Source organism: Lampetra planeri, chromosome 10, assembly GCF_965212315.1.
Source record: "Lampetra planeri chromosome 10, kcLamPlan1.2.h2, whole genome shotgun sequence".
Lineage (NCBI taxonomy): Eukaryota > Metazoa > Chordata > Hyperoartia > Petromyzontiformes > Petromyzontidae > Lampetra > Lampetra planeri.
Window position 1 is genome coordinate 840,656 of NC_136116.1, and position 14,251 is coordinate 854,906.

Genomic DNA, 14,251 nt, shown 5'->3' on the forward strand with positions numbered 1-14,251 from the left:
GAAGTAAGGCATGGAAGTATGGAAGTTTGGGATGATGTAGGGAGGAATGTAAAGAGAGAGAGAAGGAATGGAATGACGAAAATTGTGATGGAATGGGATGGATGGAGGGAGGGGGCAGTAATCTGTGTGGACCACCCATGTGTGCACATATATCCCGGCCGCTGTGCTTACTCCACGCCAGAATCATAAACGTGACCTCCCAATGGCCACGTGCGTCACACGTGGAAAGTGTTGCACCCGTGCCAAGGGTGGCCGCGGCTCAGTGTGAGGGGCCGGGTCTTGCTAATGCGGGACAATAAAGTCAGGATCTGCTGAGCTCGCATTATCTAGAGATTAACGGGGGACAAATCTGCTTACGAGTTGCACTAGCCTCCCTGACAGCATCCAGTGTTTCCCCACTCCCCAGGCAGGGAGAAGAGGTTTCCCCTCGGATGAATGTGATAAGAAATCGCGGGGCATCTGACTGGAGGTATGTACTGAGATGCCTGGGCTCAATCTGGGGTCTTCACCATGTCATCACAGAGAGCGCCTTTTCAGGTCAGAACAGGGCGAGGGAAGCCCTGTGGCCATAACTCAAATATCGAGATAAATCATGGAAAGGAGCCTGGCACAGGACCAGATTCAGACAACTGCTCCTCACACAGTCAGGCAGACGGACACACGAATCTCTCATCATCATCATCATCATCATCAGAACAATCATCATTACAATCATCAGATTCGTCATCGTCGGATGAGGAGGGGAGTGAGACGAAGCCCTTCAGGTGCGCTATGGCGCGGCAGGGACTGCAGGACGGCCATCCTGAACGCGTGCGAGAGCAACAACTGCGTGGCGCTGCGCTGGCTGCTGGGGCAGGGTGCCACGTGGGGTGACGTGAACGCGACAGATGCCAACGGCAGGGTGAGCAGCAGTGAGCATCACTACCACTGCCACTACAATCACACAGCTTAGCGCCGTGCCTGTGATCCAGCACTCTGGAGTCAAAGGCTAGTGCAGTGGTTCCCAAATGGCCCCGGTGAAGTTGCACTGCCTGTGCACTCGAAGATAGCTACGCCACAATACAGGTGGCATCGTTTTCTTTGTGCTCGTGTGCCCGCGGTCCACACAGACGGGTCTGGCCGTGGCGAGCTGTTGCGGCTTCGCGGGAGTCGTGTCTGTGCTTCTGCAGTGTCCCCTGGTTGACGTGCAAGTTCCTGACAACGAGGGCAACACTGCGCTCATGCTGGCGGTGCAGGCAGGTAACGTCCCACCACGTGTGCAAGACCCTCCAAGGGGAGCGGACGGGCAGATGACATCTTGGAGTGGTAACATAGCCCAGTGGTAGAGCGTTCGCTGTTTAATTACTTGGCATATGCTTCACAGTGGACGTCAAAGATCCCGTGACGTAAGTCGAAGAGGTATAGGCCATTGTGTGCTGGTGTCAAGGTTAACATTTTAAACCTTGCAAATGCATTACTTAGTTTGAAGAAACATAACACGTAGGCTTTTGCGACCAATGTCCATAGAGGTTTTTTGGGTTACATCGTGTGAAGTAAGGTTTGTCACGTAAACAAAACATGCCAATTAGTGACTAGTTCAGCACAACAGGGTGTTGGAGAGTGAACCGACAGCATTTACAAACCTTACTAATTGGCGGTGTCGGTGGTGGCAGGTTTAACAACACATTTATATTCATGCGATTTAACCAAAAACCTCTATTATGGAGAAACATTGCAACCGTCGGCACCCACCCCCTCCCGCCCTGCTTTCCCTCCTGTGGAATCTTGGCAGGACCCTCATGAAAAAGCAGCATGAGAATTAGTTAGACTTCCCTGCGAGACCCCCCCCCCCACTCCACCTCCCAAGAGGGCCAGAGAGGCAGGTAACGTAAGAACAACAATTCACGGAAATGTGATTTCTGGACAGCAGAAGGCGCGATTGGGAGCACCAGATCGGGCCTTGCATGCAGCATTTGACCTTATTATCAACGTGAGTTGAGTGAGTATCCGTCAACAGAGTTTGTTTTGTTTGAGTTGGCGATGACTCTGAGTGGACGACAATCATCAAGCGTGATGGCAACTAGCACTATTACACTTTTTATTTTACCAGATAAGGTCCACTGAACTTTATAGCTCTTTATCAGAAGCGACCTGATCACCAATTATAGCTCAACGAAGTGGCTTATCACGTGGAAATTTACAGAAGCCAAATACTCTACACCAACCTTTTTCAGCTACTGTCCCCCTTGTTGAATTACGTTTCAACCGAGTACTCGCTCGTCTGACCCAACATGGTTCTGACATATAAATGTATGAACAATGAACATCAATATTTTAACCACTTGTCCAATTTGTGAGATATCTTAACCAGCGAGTAACTGTGAGAGAATATTTAAAAAAAATCAACGGACGCTCTGCATGCGTGACATAATTTGTTCGTGCTCGCTGGTTAGTCTTGGAAACCGTATTGTTTATGATCAGTGAGTTTATAAAGGTATTTTATATCGTTATAGGTTACCGTATGGATGGACATTTTATCGTAGTTATTTTATATTGGCAGATTCATACGGGATTATTCACCAATGACTCTCATGTATGATGTCATTTAACACATTTATAAATCATCTCACGTACCCCCTGGGACATTTCCACGTACCACCAGGAGTCAGCGTCCCCCAGGGTGATAACCACCGCTCGACACTGCCGACCTGAGCCCACGGCGCGACCGACTATGACGAGATGAAAGCAACGAGTCTGAACGAACGCAAAGATAATTTAGTGACTTCACTTGAGCCGGCGGTTCACCGACGAGGATCGAGATGGCAACGGGATAGGTGTACACAGTTTTTACCAAAACGTTGTATTCCGGTTTCATAGTTTTTAGGAATCATCAGTCATGAAAGGCCTTGAGACACCGGTGAGCGGGAGATTTATCGGTCAGAATTTGATAAATGCATCGTGGCACGTATAAATAACATCTGTAAACGTGACAATATTTACGGGTGGTGGAGGGTTAAAGGCAATCGTTTTTGAATTAAAACGACCACGCGGCTGAGACCAATAAAAACGAATATGGATCATGATGTTGACCAGGAGCACCCACATTGGAAGTGAATGGTCATCATCGTCTATGGAATGTCCCCGGCTTGTCCGCCAGGCGGCGCTGTGAGCTAGGAACGACGCGTGGCCGTGAATCTGCCTCGGTCTCGTTCGGGCGCCGGTGCCAAATGGGCTGAGGCTACGGCGTGTGGCTCGGGTTAAGTGGGTTACGGTTGCATTGGTAAGGGGTTCACGGTGAATTGAAAGATGAGCGGTGATAATTGACAATGTCGCGGTCTCTCATCGCTGAAGGCTTCTCCGCTCCCCAGGATTTACATTAAACAAACACGCGAGTGATGCTCGCTCGCTCTCTCTCGCGTAGCCAGAGCAGAAACAAGTCAGCGAAACGCATGTTGATGTTGGTTAAACAGAGTGATCTGTAACCAAACGTCACCGCATTATACCTCGAAACCCGTCTCACCGCCACAGCACAAGCCACCAACATTGCTCATGCTAACCCTCATGCCACCACAAACCTCATCCACAGCACCACAGCCGCTCACTGCTCCAATATCAAAACACTCGCGGCACGCCACGCTCACCCCCACACTCACCAGGTCTCATCCACACTCACCAAGTCTCAACTACACTCACCAGGTCTCATCCACACTCACCAGCACTCAACACTCACCAAGACTCAGATACCCCCCAGTAAGACAAATATCACACTCACCAGGTCTCACACCGCACTCACCAGCACTCAACACTCACCAGGTCTCACCCCCCACCCTCACCAGGCGATGTGGGCATCACGCGCCAGCTGCTCTGTGTGGAGGAGGTGGTGGCGCGGGGCGCGCTGGAGGTGCCCAACGCGCTGGGCCTCAGCGCGCTCATGCAGGCCGCGGTGCAGGGCCGCCTGCAGTGCGCCCGCCAACTCGTGCTCGCAGGTGCGGCCACCGCCTCGCCGCTCCTCACGCCGTCACTCCTCGTCGCTCCTCACCCCCTCCTCACACCTCAATTCATTCCGCAACCTTCACCCATAGCTCCTCATGACTACTGACGGCTTCCACCTCACCCCTCGCGGCTCCCCTATTCACCACTCGAGCCTCACTCGTTAACACCTCACACCTTAAATGTCGTTCCTCATCACTCACCCCTCATTCGCAACCTCACCATTCGTACATTCTCACTCCTCACCACTCACCGGGTCTAGAATTGACTCTGAAAATGCATTCTTTCGACACTTGTGGGATGGATTATTGTGGTTCAGTGAAGATGCCCAAGGCTCCCAGTCACACCTCCTCACACCACGGCAGCTTGGTGTGAGGAGTTGAGTGTGAACACCCGTGGGTGACAGCCACCGTTTCAAGAGTCAACAATAACAAGAACGATCCAGGGAAGCCTCAACGAGTCTCAGGACTCTCCTTCAGGAGGGTGCTGCATCGGGATGGTTGGCCCTGCCACGATTGTGTGTTTGACTCATGGGAGTTAAGCGGAGGCCCTGTTGAAACCCCACCGCGCATACAACGCTCAAGGAACTGCACAGATGCATTCCACACACTTGTTGTACTGCCAATCACCTTGTACCCAATTAAGTGAAAAGTGTTTCGCGTCGCACGGTGGCTTTGTCGTATGTGGGGAGGCGACCGGGCACGAGGTGGAGGAGGCCACACTCCGAGGGGCCCCGGTTGCACGGCTCACGTCAAGGGGACGTTTGCGCGCAATCGCAGGCGCGGACATGGAGGTGCGGGACAGCGGCCGCGGGCTGCGGGCCCAGGAGTGGGCTCTACTGGGTGGACGCGCGGACACGGCGGCCCTGCTGGAGCGTCTGGCGAAGAGGCGCCGGCCCGAGTGGCTCCAGCGCGATGGGTACCGCCTCGGGTCCCCGTGCCTCGGCGACGACGACCACGCCTCCTCCGCCGGCCAGGGGGCCGCCGGTCGCTTCCTGAGGGCCCTGCGAGCTCTGACGGACGCGTGCTTCCCGGGGGGGCCCCAAGACAACGGCGCGCTCGACCACATGGTCCGCGCAACCACGGCCGTGTCCGGCCCCTTCGTCGGCACGGCGTGCAAGCCTTGTTTTGGCGAGACCACCCGTGACTCAGGGGCCACCGTCGAGGCGCCTCCAAGCGCCGCGACGATGCGCGGCGGCGACCCCAAAGTCACGGGGCTACGGGCCGGCGCGCCGCCATACTTGCGGGGTGCCTCGCGTGGCCGTGGGCGTGTCGCGCGGGCCACGGGCTGGTGGATGCTCACTCGGCCCTGGCGGCTCCGAGTTGGAGTCCGCCCCGAGTCACCGCTGCCGAGCATCCGGCTCAGCAAGGTCGGGAGGGTGACGCCTGCGCCCGAGGAAGGCGCCCAGAGTCCCCGCGGCCTCCAGAGCGCGCAACTCCTGTGCGTCCCCGGCCCCTGAGCGCACCGCCGCATTCGAGTCTCCGCTTGTGTCGGGGGGAGCAGCTGGACGGGTGGCGGGCACGCTGCCTTCTGCCCCCCTCTTCCCTTTGCTCCCCCACACCTTATGTCCCCGGATCCCAGAACCCCACCCCCCCCCCCCAGTTTTTCAAGCTCTCGCTGGACCCTCTACCCTCCCCCATGCTTCACTCTGCTCCCCGCTTTGCCCTTGACCCTCGTTCCTCCGCCTTCCCCTTGACCCTCGCTGCCCCCCGGCCCCCCCCTGGTCGCTGCTCCCCTTCCATTCGACTCGGATCGCGAGCTCGGCGCGGGGCGGCACGGCACGGTAGTGTTTATTTAAAATGACGATGGGCAGACAAGAGCTCATCTCGGCAACACTCACTCCACGTAAAACCGCACGACGGCACCACACGCGGGGTCACGTCGGGGCATGACCCCCCTAGTGGGGGGGGGGGGGGGCTGAGAGGGGGGGGGAGACGGATACCCGCTGTGGGCGAGTGAACCGCGGGGACCCTGCAAACCCGACACCTCGCACCGAGGAAGCGAATACAAAAACCACCAAGACGACAGCGCAGGACCACGGCTGGCGGAGGGGGAGGGGCGGCACGCCACGGCATCGCGGCAGAGTCTGCCGGGTCCCTCCCCACCGAAGCGGCCCCGTGTGGTGACGGTAACCAGTTGCTTTGTGTAAAAACCCCGCTCGGCGTTCTGCACCAAACCCTTCAGGGCTACCCGTGCGAGGGCGGGCGGCGAGGAGGAGGAGGCGGAGGAGGCCGCCGCGACCAGCAGCTCCAGAAGCCGGCGGAGGCGGCAGCTCTTGAGTGCGGTGGGGAGCGGAGCAGCGGGGAGATTGGGGCAGGGTGGTGCACAGCGGGAGGAAGAATGGGTGATGGAGCGACAGAGGTAGGGGGGGAGAGAGAGAGGCAAGTATAGAGATGCAGGCTGAGGGAGGGGGCAGAGAGGCATAGGGAGAGAGACGAGGGGAGAGATGCGTGAAGAAAGGCAGGGGTAGAGATGCAGGGAGGGATAGAGGTGGGGGAGAGTTAGGCGAAGATAGAGGGAGAGAGATGCAGGAATTGAGCAGATGCAGGCATGGAGAGAGGTGCGAGAGAAGATATAAGCAGGGGGAAAGAGCGAGGATGCAGAGAGGCAAGACAGCAGGCGAGAGAGAGGTGAGGGGAGATAGAAGCAGGGAGAGAGAGAGAGAGTGGGAGGGTGGAGGGAAGTTCAGGGGGAGAGGGGTGAGGGATGCGAGGAGAGTGAGAGGGTGGTGCAGTGTCGGTAGAAAGATCATAGCTAGTGCCCGTGTTTATCGATGTGACATCACCACCTGTATCGAATGCCAGTATTGAGCGAAACTCGAGTTGAAACAGTGCGCCACACGTGTGTCGGCATTGTCACCTTCTAGCTCCGTGTCAATTGAACATCTGACGGATTAAACTCCCGACAGACCTGCCCTTTATGACGGATACACGGGGGCACCAGCTTGAGTGACGGAGGGTCGATGGACATTGGCTTCTGCCTTTCCCTTCCAGACTCAGATGAACCGACGTGCGTCCATTCATGATGCAGATGAGGCGAGCGGCTTTGGCGCGTCGTGGCGAGAGATGGGGGAGCCACGTGGCGGCTACAGGCGCGTGTTTGGCTTCAGCAGTTCAAGTAACGCGAAAACAGCAGCGGCGGTGGCGGTCCGTGTTGACAAAGTGCACATGCAGACGGCGGCGCGTGTGAACTCGTGGGGGGCATGCGGGGGAGCGCGTGATTTGCATAAACACGGCATGGAAAATAAATGTGCACAACAACTTGGGCCGTGTCTTGGACAACGATGAGACCGGCGGCCACGATTTCGCCCGTGGCAGGGCACGGCGGCCGAAGAGCGTGGGTGGCGCCGTCGACGGGGCCACGCTGCGGGCGTGGGCCACCCCTTTCGTGGTCGTCGCCGTCGTCAAAATATAGCTCCGGCCTCCGGAAGGAGAGTTTGCGCTCACCAGAGTCGCCGGGAGGAGGGGTCGAGGTAGGGCAGGATGGCCCACTCGGCCAGGGATCTGCGTGGCGGGTGGCGGCGGTGTGGCGCTCGTGGCGGCGCGGCGGCCTCCTCGCTCACACCCACGAGTCGGGCGAGTTGTGCAGCTGGCTCGTCTCGTACGAGGAGACGCTGTAGGGCGGCCGCGCCGCCGAGTAGAAGTCTACGTAATTGTCGTTGGCCTTGAGGTCGCGCCGGGCGGCGTGATCGGGGGCGGTAGCGGGTCGCGGCACCCTGCTCGCGCCCGGGTTGGGGGCCGCGGTGGCGGCGCCCAGGGTCACGTGGTAGCGCTGCGGGGAGCCTCCGGGGCCGCGCGGGGTCGTGCGATCTCGGTCCGCCGGCTCTCCCGGTGCCGACTGGGCCGGGCAAACACCACAGACGTGCTTCGTGAGAGACTAGGACGACGGCGCAGAGAGAAAATTACCCAAACGGTGGCAAAAAAGCAATCACGCTCCCACTCAGAATATCCCGAGAGGGACTCCGCCATCGGGGACGATTGGCCGCGCGGTGCCGCGCGACGCCGCACTCGCCTGCGTGTGCCGGGGAGCCTCCTCGGGCGCGGGGATGGAGTACGCGCGGTAGGGGCCCACGGTCTGAATGCGGGACGCCGACTGGCTGCGCCCTGAAGGCGACACACGCGCACAGACGGGACGCGCGTTTCATCGGACGTGGTGGGGTACGGCTGGGTCGGGCGCGACGTGCGAGGCGGTGGTGCCGCGTACCTCCGCGTGGCTCCTCCTGCGGGGCCGGCTGCTCGGGGCGGCCCGGGGGTGGGCAGCGCGACGTGGAGACGCTGCGCCGCTTCTCGCCCTCGGCTTGCGGCCTGCGCTCATCCGTGGCTCGGAACACCTCTCGCGGAGACCCCACGCTGCCCACTGGGTACACGGACAGCGAAACGCAGCTCAGGCGCTTGATCCTGGGTTCCCTCGCTGCCCCAGCGTCACGGCTCCGTTGCACCGGGCCACTGCTGCTTGGGCAGCTTAGCGTGAGACATGACGGTGGTACCTGATTGGCTGAGAGGGGAGTGCCGACGGTTGGCCGGGGACGAGGAGAGGGTCTCGCAGGACGACTTGTGCTTTTCCCAGTCCGAGGTGGATGTCGGAGGAGTGAAGTCGCCCTGTACCCAGCCGTCCTGACGGCACAGGCCAGGGGGAATGTGTGTGGGTGGTGCACAGCCTGAGCCATAGAGTGCAGCGACCAGGCCTCCACACTTGTCTGAGCTTGGGCATGCGTTGTACGTGAGAACGGTTCAGGCCGAGCACAATTACTCACGAAGCAAGCAAAGAAGACAAAGCACATGATGGCACACGGTGTAAGTGCATCGGCAACCTTGGCTAGTTATTTTGCACTGCACTGAATGGTCTCATAGTGTTCAAGAAGGACGTTACTATCACACCAGGCAACCCAGCAGAATGTATAAAAAAAACGACCTGCTGAGGAGTTGAAGCCAGGCCTGGACTTGGTCAAGAATACCCACAGACTGATGGACATCAATGTTACTTTTTTCCCCAAATGAAAAACAGACTTCTTTACTGTTTATTTCTGCCTATTCGTGTCAGTGTATTGCATTTTGCTGTATGTATTTTTGTTACCAATGTTAAAGTATTTTCTGATCTCTTTCAAATCCTAGTAGGTTTGTTTTGCTTCAATGTAACTTTGATATCCGATGGCATTCCCCTTCTATTCTTTAGTTTTGTCTGCATTGGAGTTTGTCTTAGGCGGTATTGGTTGTCACATGGTAACCAACATCACCTTCAATTAGCACGGTTGGCTACGTACGGTTGCGAAATAACATACATAGATTCATTATTCCATGTGTTCACACTGGGTAAATAATCAGTGCGTTGTTATAAGTCAAACAGACGAGGGAAAGCTCCACAACTGCCTACAGCATCGTCATAGTGGACATCATCTCACAGGATAATGCTGATGGCACCACACAGAGCAAAGTCATCCGCTTATACACACGCTTCTTGCTCTCAAGGATCACCATTAATACTGAGCATGAGCCGTTTGCCGCTGGGACTGCCTTGAGCCACGAGTCCCGTTCCTGGGGAACACAGAAGCCTTTACAACAACCTCCATGTCCACATGCGAGTTTCCAGGTTGGACCGTATTGAGTAATTCCCACAGCCCAACTCAAAAAACTATACTCGCAATTACGAGCGGCCGCAAACACCGCGAACCCTCTGCATGGCAGCGCTAATAGGACCGCTGCCGCCTGCGTTTGGAACAAAGCGTCCGGCGGGCACAAGCAGGACACTCACCTTCTTGTAGAGGCCCCGGAGCTCACGGTACTGCCACAGCGTGTTGAGCACCTGGGCTGCCGCACGCACCACCTTCGGGGAGTGCCTGTTCCCCGCACAACCACGCACACACACGCTGCACAGCAGCCATGCACCGCCGCGGCTCACATAGCGAGCTCATCGAGGCCTTTGTTCTCGAACGGCCTGCACGAGGAGGTCTTATGGCACAAAACGTCTGACATTCAACTTGAAACCTCAGCCTCGAGCTTCGGGGATTGAGATCTACGTAATGGCTTGAGGGCACGGGGACCTGGGGATACAGACGGTGGGGACACGGGCACGCGGCTCGCACCTGCCAGCCTTGCCACGCGTGATGCCCACCAGTCGACCGATGCCGCCCGCGTCGCACAGTGCCTTGGCGTTCTCCAAATTCTTGCTGATCACCTCGTGCAGTGCGCAGCACACGGCCGCCACACTCGGGTCCGACGCGATGGGGGCCCCGACTCCCTCTCCCGCCGGCACAGGGCCCGGGGCGTTCGGCAGACGCTGCACCAGGTCCCGCAGGGCGTACTTACCTGCACAGGAAGACCCACACACGCACGCACGCACGCACACGCACGCACCCACTCAGTGGCAGCGTATTTCGGGCGGTCCGCACCAAAGATTCATGGTGGATGGAACAATGTCGTGGTGGATCCGTGGAGCAGGGGGGGCACGGTGGCACCACGAGGGGTCACCTGTGTGAAATGTTTTCTGGTTTGATTAAACTCCCGAGAGTTTGTGTGGAGGCCATGCGCACCGATGAGCTCCTTGTTGCGCGCGTCCAGGGCCATGTTGCGCAGGGCGGTGGCCACGGCGCAGACGACGCGCTCGCTCTGCACGCGCAGCAGCTCCACCAGGATGGGCAGCCCCTTCTCCTTGCGCACGGCGGCGCGCACGTACGCAGCCCACTGCATAGACAAAGAGCCCACCCCCCCACCCCGCATAGCCTTAAGAACTTGTTGGGTCAGCGAGCAGCCTATGAAAGCCGGCATGGCACGAGCGGGACCAGCACTACACCCGGCCGCCTTCGACTCACTCGAAGCGATGTTGAAACACCGCACCAGGTACTCATTTAAGACCGGGTCGACCTAGGGGAGGCCCATGACTGGTTCAGATAATTGTTACCGGTGTTGGCCATGATCGGGAATCGAACTCGCATCGTAGCGCGGTGTGCTTAAAACTACATTAATCAATAATACTGTGGCCTTTAAATTAAAATAACATGCGACGTTTTGGGCAATGGCCCTTCTTCATAGCCCACATAAAACAGTTGTGTGTCGGCGACAGCCGCCCACCTTCCAAGATCCGGCCGCCAGGTTTTGCAGCGCGCCGGCCGACCCCTCGAGGGTGTCGGGGTTGGAGCACTCGGCGAGCAGTGCCAGGTACGGCTTGGCCACGTTCGGGTGCCAGAGAAGCTCGGCCCCACGGGGCTGCTCCCCTGAGTCCGGCAGGGGCCCCGCGCCGTCCCACTGCGCAACCGAACAAATGGGGGGGGGGGGGGGGGGGGTTGGGAGGGACTCCCACGGACCCGCGTTTTACCCCGTGCGGCGCGGTGCGTCGACCCGACGACCATCACGACGTGGCTCTGGCCGTACAGCCAGGGTGTTGCTAAGCCCATCTGTGTGGATGTGCGAGTGTTATATCCTCGTATGCGTGAGTACAACTGCTTAAAAGCGCAATAACAGAATGGCTACACATCCTCATGCAGGGCCTTGCTGGAAAAGTCTCGAGACTCAGAAAGGATTTGCCTGGATCTGGATGTACTCGGTTACACGAGAGCGCCACGCTCGCTTTACGCAGGCACGCGCAGGCACACGCAGGCACACGCGCGCAAACACAGACTCGGGGCACGCAACCCGTGTTCGTGTTGGGGCCACCCCCTGCCCGCGAGTGGCAGCCACACCTCGGCGTCGGGCTGTTTTTTCCTGCGCCGCCGGCCCCAGCAGCTGGAGTCGTCTTTGGAGGCGGCGCCGCGTCCACCCGGCGTGGAGCCGCGCTCGTCCTCGCCGCGCGTCTGGCGGCCCTGCCGAGTCTCCGCCTCCAGGCGGTACGAGAGGTTGCGCAGCACGCACACCGCGTTCTCCACCACCTGCGCGCACGGCACGCCCGGCCTGGGTGAGGGCGTGAGCCTCGGAGCCCCGCCACAGCCCCCCACTCCCCCACGCGGGCGTGGATCCCCGATTGCGCGGGTCGCGCCGGCCGCGGCGCTCACCTTGCTGTTAACGCCGCTGGTGCCAAGCGCGGAGCGGATAATGCCGAGCAGCGCCTCCACCAGCCCCTCGCACTCCCGCATGCGCTTGCGCGCGTCCTCGCCCGCCGAGCTCACGTTCCTGCGACACGGGAAAGCGGGGGTCGGCACTGCGCCAAGACGACCGCGCTCCCGCGTCCGGCGTCAATCGCACCCGGTGCCCGCGGCGGCCGTTACCGGAGGCAGCCCGTGGTGTTGGTGAGCGTGTGTCCCGCAGGGCCCGCGTCCGTCAGGTCGTGCAGCACGGGGCCCGAACCCGGCAGCTGTGGCATCAGCACGAGGTGTGTGAGCGCCGCCAGCGCGTCCTGGATGATGGGCATCTTGAGCGAGTCGCACGAGGACAGGTTCCACAGCACCCCTGTGGGACGAGCAGGACGGCTCAGTCCGGCGTCTCCCTCTCGCTGCGGGCACGCTCGGCCAGTGTGTGGCGCGCTGGTGCGCGTCCCTCGGTGGATTGCTCACAAGTTTATTTTGTGTAACGGGGTGAGAGGTCGAGAGACCTGGATGAGTCTCAATTGCAAGAGTGAGCCGGGGTCACCAAAATGACAAAAGCAACAACGTAAAAACAAAGTCACAGCAATGAAGCAATAGAAATCGGAAAAGAAACCCAACCGAAATGTCATGAACATACACGCGGATCGAAAAGATAACCGGCAAAACTTTCCCAGGGCTCCACACTCTTATCAGCTCCACACTCGCGCAGTGCGAGTGACCAAGGCGCACGAGGTGACGGATGCGGTGAGATTCATCTCCGCTGTCAATCACCAGCAGCTCTGTGGGACGCGGTAATGAGGACGAGAACGTACCCGTGACGAGCTCTCGCGTCTCGGGATCGGCAGACTTGCGCAGGAGCCGCACCAGGGCCGGGATGCCCATGCAGCTGCGTGCCGCCACTTTGTTGTCGTCGTTGGCGCGGCCGTACACGAGGTTGCGCAGGGCCCCGCAGGCCCCACGATGAACCTCGGCCACGCGGTGATCCAGCAGCTCCACAAGCAGCGGCACCCCGCCCAAGCGACGCACCTGCGCGCGGGTGAGCTCAGGTGAGCCCGAGCGAGCTCAGGTGAGTCGCCTACACGGGCTACGCGGGCACAAAACCCTGGCAACGTATCCACACGACGGCGTCTTCCCGGAACTCTGCTCAATGGTTACCGAGTTCCTTGAGGCTGTTCCCGGATAAGCTAAGAGTGCTGTTGTTCGTGACACCGAGATGAGACTGACGGAAGCCAGCACGACGCTCTCCCTAGCCGAGCCTAAAATAAGCATGCGGAACACGGAGGCGTCTCGGCTCGACGCTGCTGTGAGCAGCGATTCACGCGTTCACACCCGCACCACGCTCTCGCCATGCCGTTTATCGCTACTTGGGAACAGCCATCCGAGACAGCGGGACCACCACCACCACCACCACGTGTCTCCATCTCCGCCCGGCATCACAACTCTGTCAACTCAATAGACCTCTGCCCCAACCCTAGAGACCCCCTGTTCAATCCCATAAACCCACTATCCCACCCTAGAGACCCCCCTGTTCAATCCCATAAACCCACTATCCCACCCTAGAGACCCCCCTGTTCAATCCCATAAACCCACTATCCCACCCTAGAGACCCCCTGTTCAATCCCATAAACCCACTATCCCACCCTAGAGACCCCCTGTTCAATCCCATAAACCCACTATCCCACCCTAGAGACCCCCTGTTCAATCCCATAAACCCACTATCCCACCCTAGAGACCCCCTGTTCAATCCCATAAACCCACTATCCCATTATTATTTGTTTCTTTCGGTTAAGTCACGTCTAAAGATAAAATAATAAATTAAATTAAATAATAGAATACGACGTTTCGATTGCAAACGTCGTATTCTATTATTTAATTTAATTTATTATTTTATCTTTAGACGTGACTTAACCGAAAGAAACAAATAATAATTCCTGCAGTCACGAAAGTTCTAAAATTAAGATTTCCCACTATCCCACCCTAGAGACCCCCTGTTCAATCCCATAAACCCACTATCCCACCCTAGAGACCCCCTGTTCAATCCCATAAACCCACTATCTAACCCTAAAGATCCCATGTTCAATCCCATAAACCCACTATCCAACCCTAAAGATCCCATGTTCAATCCCATAAACCCACTATCCCACCCTAGAGACCCCCTGTCCAATCCCATAAACCCACTATCCCACCTTAGAGACCCCCTGTTCAATCCCATAAACCCACTATCCCACCCTAGAGACCCCCTGCTCAATACCATACACCCACTATCCCACC

At 58.2% G+C, this 14,251-nt stretch overlaps 2 protein-coding genes across 2 annotated transcripts in view; one reads left to right on the forward strand and one right to left on the reverse strand.

The window, feature by feature from the left end:
• The first annotated feature begins 202 nt into the window (after positions 1-202).
• On the forward strand, positions 203-5,428 carry LOC144721121 (ankyrin repeat domain-containing protein 33B-like). Its single transcript, XM_078598516.1, has 5 exons — positions 203-264; positions 784-901; positions 1,110-1,305; positions 3,816-3,965; positions 4,749-5,428. The coding sequence occupies exons 1-5, from the start codon at positions 203-205 to the stop codon at positions 5,426-5,428; spliced, it is 1,206 nt and encodes a 401-aa protein (XP_078454642.1).
• A 346-nt stretch (positions 5,429-5,774) lies between these two features.
• LOC144721122 (uncharacterized) overlaps positions 5,775-14,251 on the reverse strand; it is a 30,770-nt gene continuing 22,293 nt past the window's right edge. Inside the window, exons 9-20 of the mRNA XM_078598517.1 lie at positions 12,793-13,006; positions 12,164-12,344; positions 11,951-12,068; positions 11,642-11,827; positions 11,034-11,207; positions 10,496-10,646; positions 10,049-10,271; positions 9,718-9,802; positions 8,456-8,582; positions 8,173-8,325; positions 7,930-8,072; positions 5,775-7,845 (exon numbers count right to left, since the gene is read on the reverse strand). Of these exons, the coding sequence (XP_078454643.1) occupies positions 7,528-7,845; positions 7,930-8,072; positions 8,173-8,325; positions 8,456-8,582; positions 9,718-9,802; positions 10,049-10,271; positions 10,496-10,646; positions 11,034-11,207; positions 11,642-11,827; positions 11,951-12,068; positions 12,164-12,344; positions 12,793-13,006 (2,073 nt within the window). The 3' untranslated portion in view covers positions 5,775-7,527. The remainder of the gene's footprint in view (positions 7,846-7,929; positions 8,073-8,172; positions 8,326-8,455; positions 8,583-9,717; positions 9,803-10,048; positions 10,272-10,495; positions 10,647-11,033; positions 11,208-11,641; positions 11,828-11,950; positions 12,069-12,163; positions 12,345-12,792; positions 13,007-14,251) is intronic.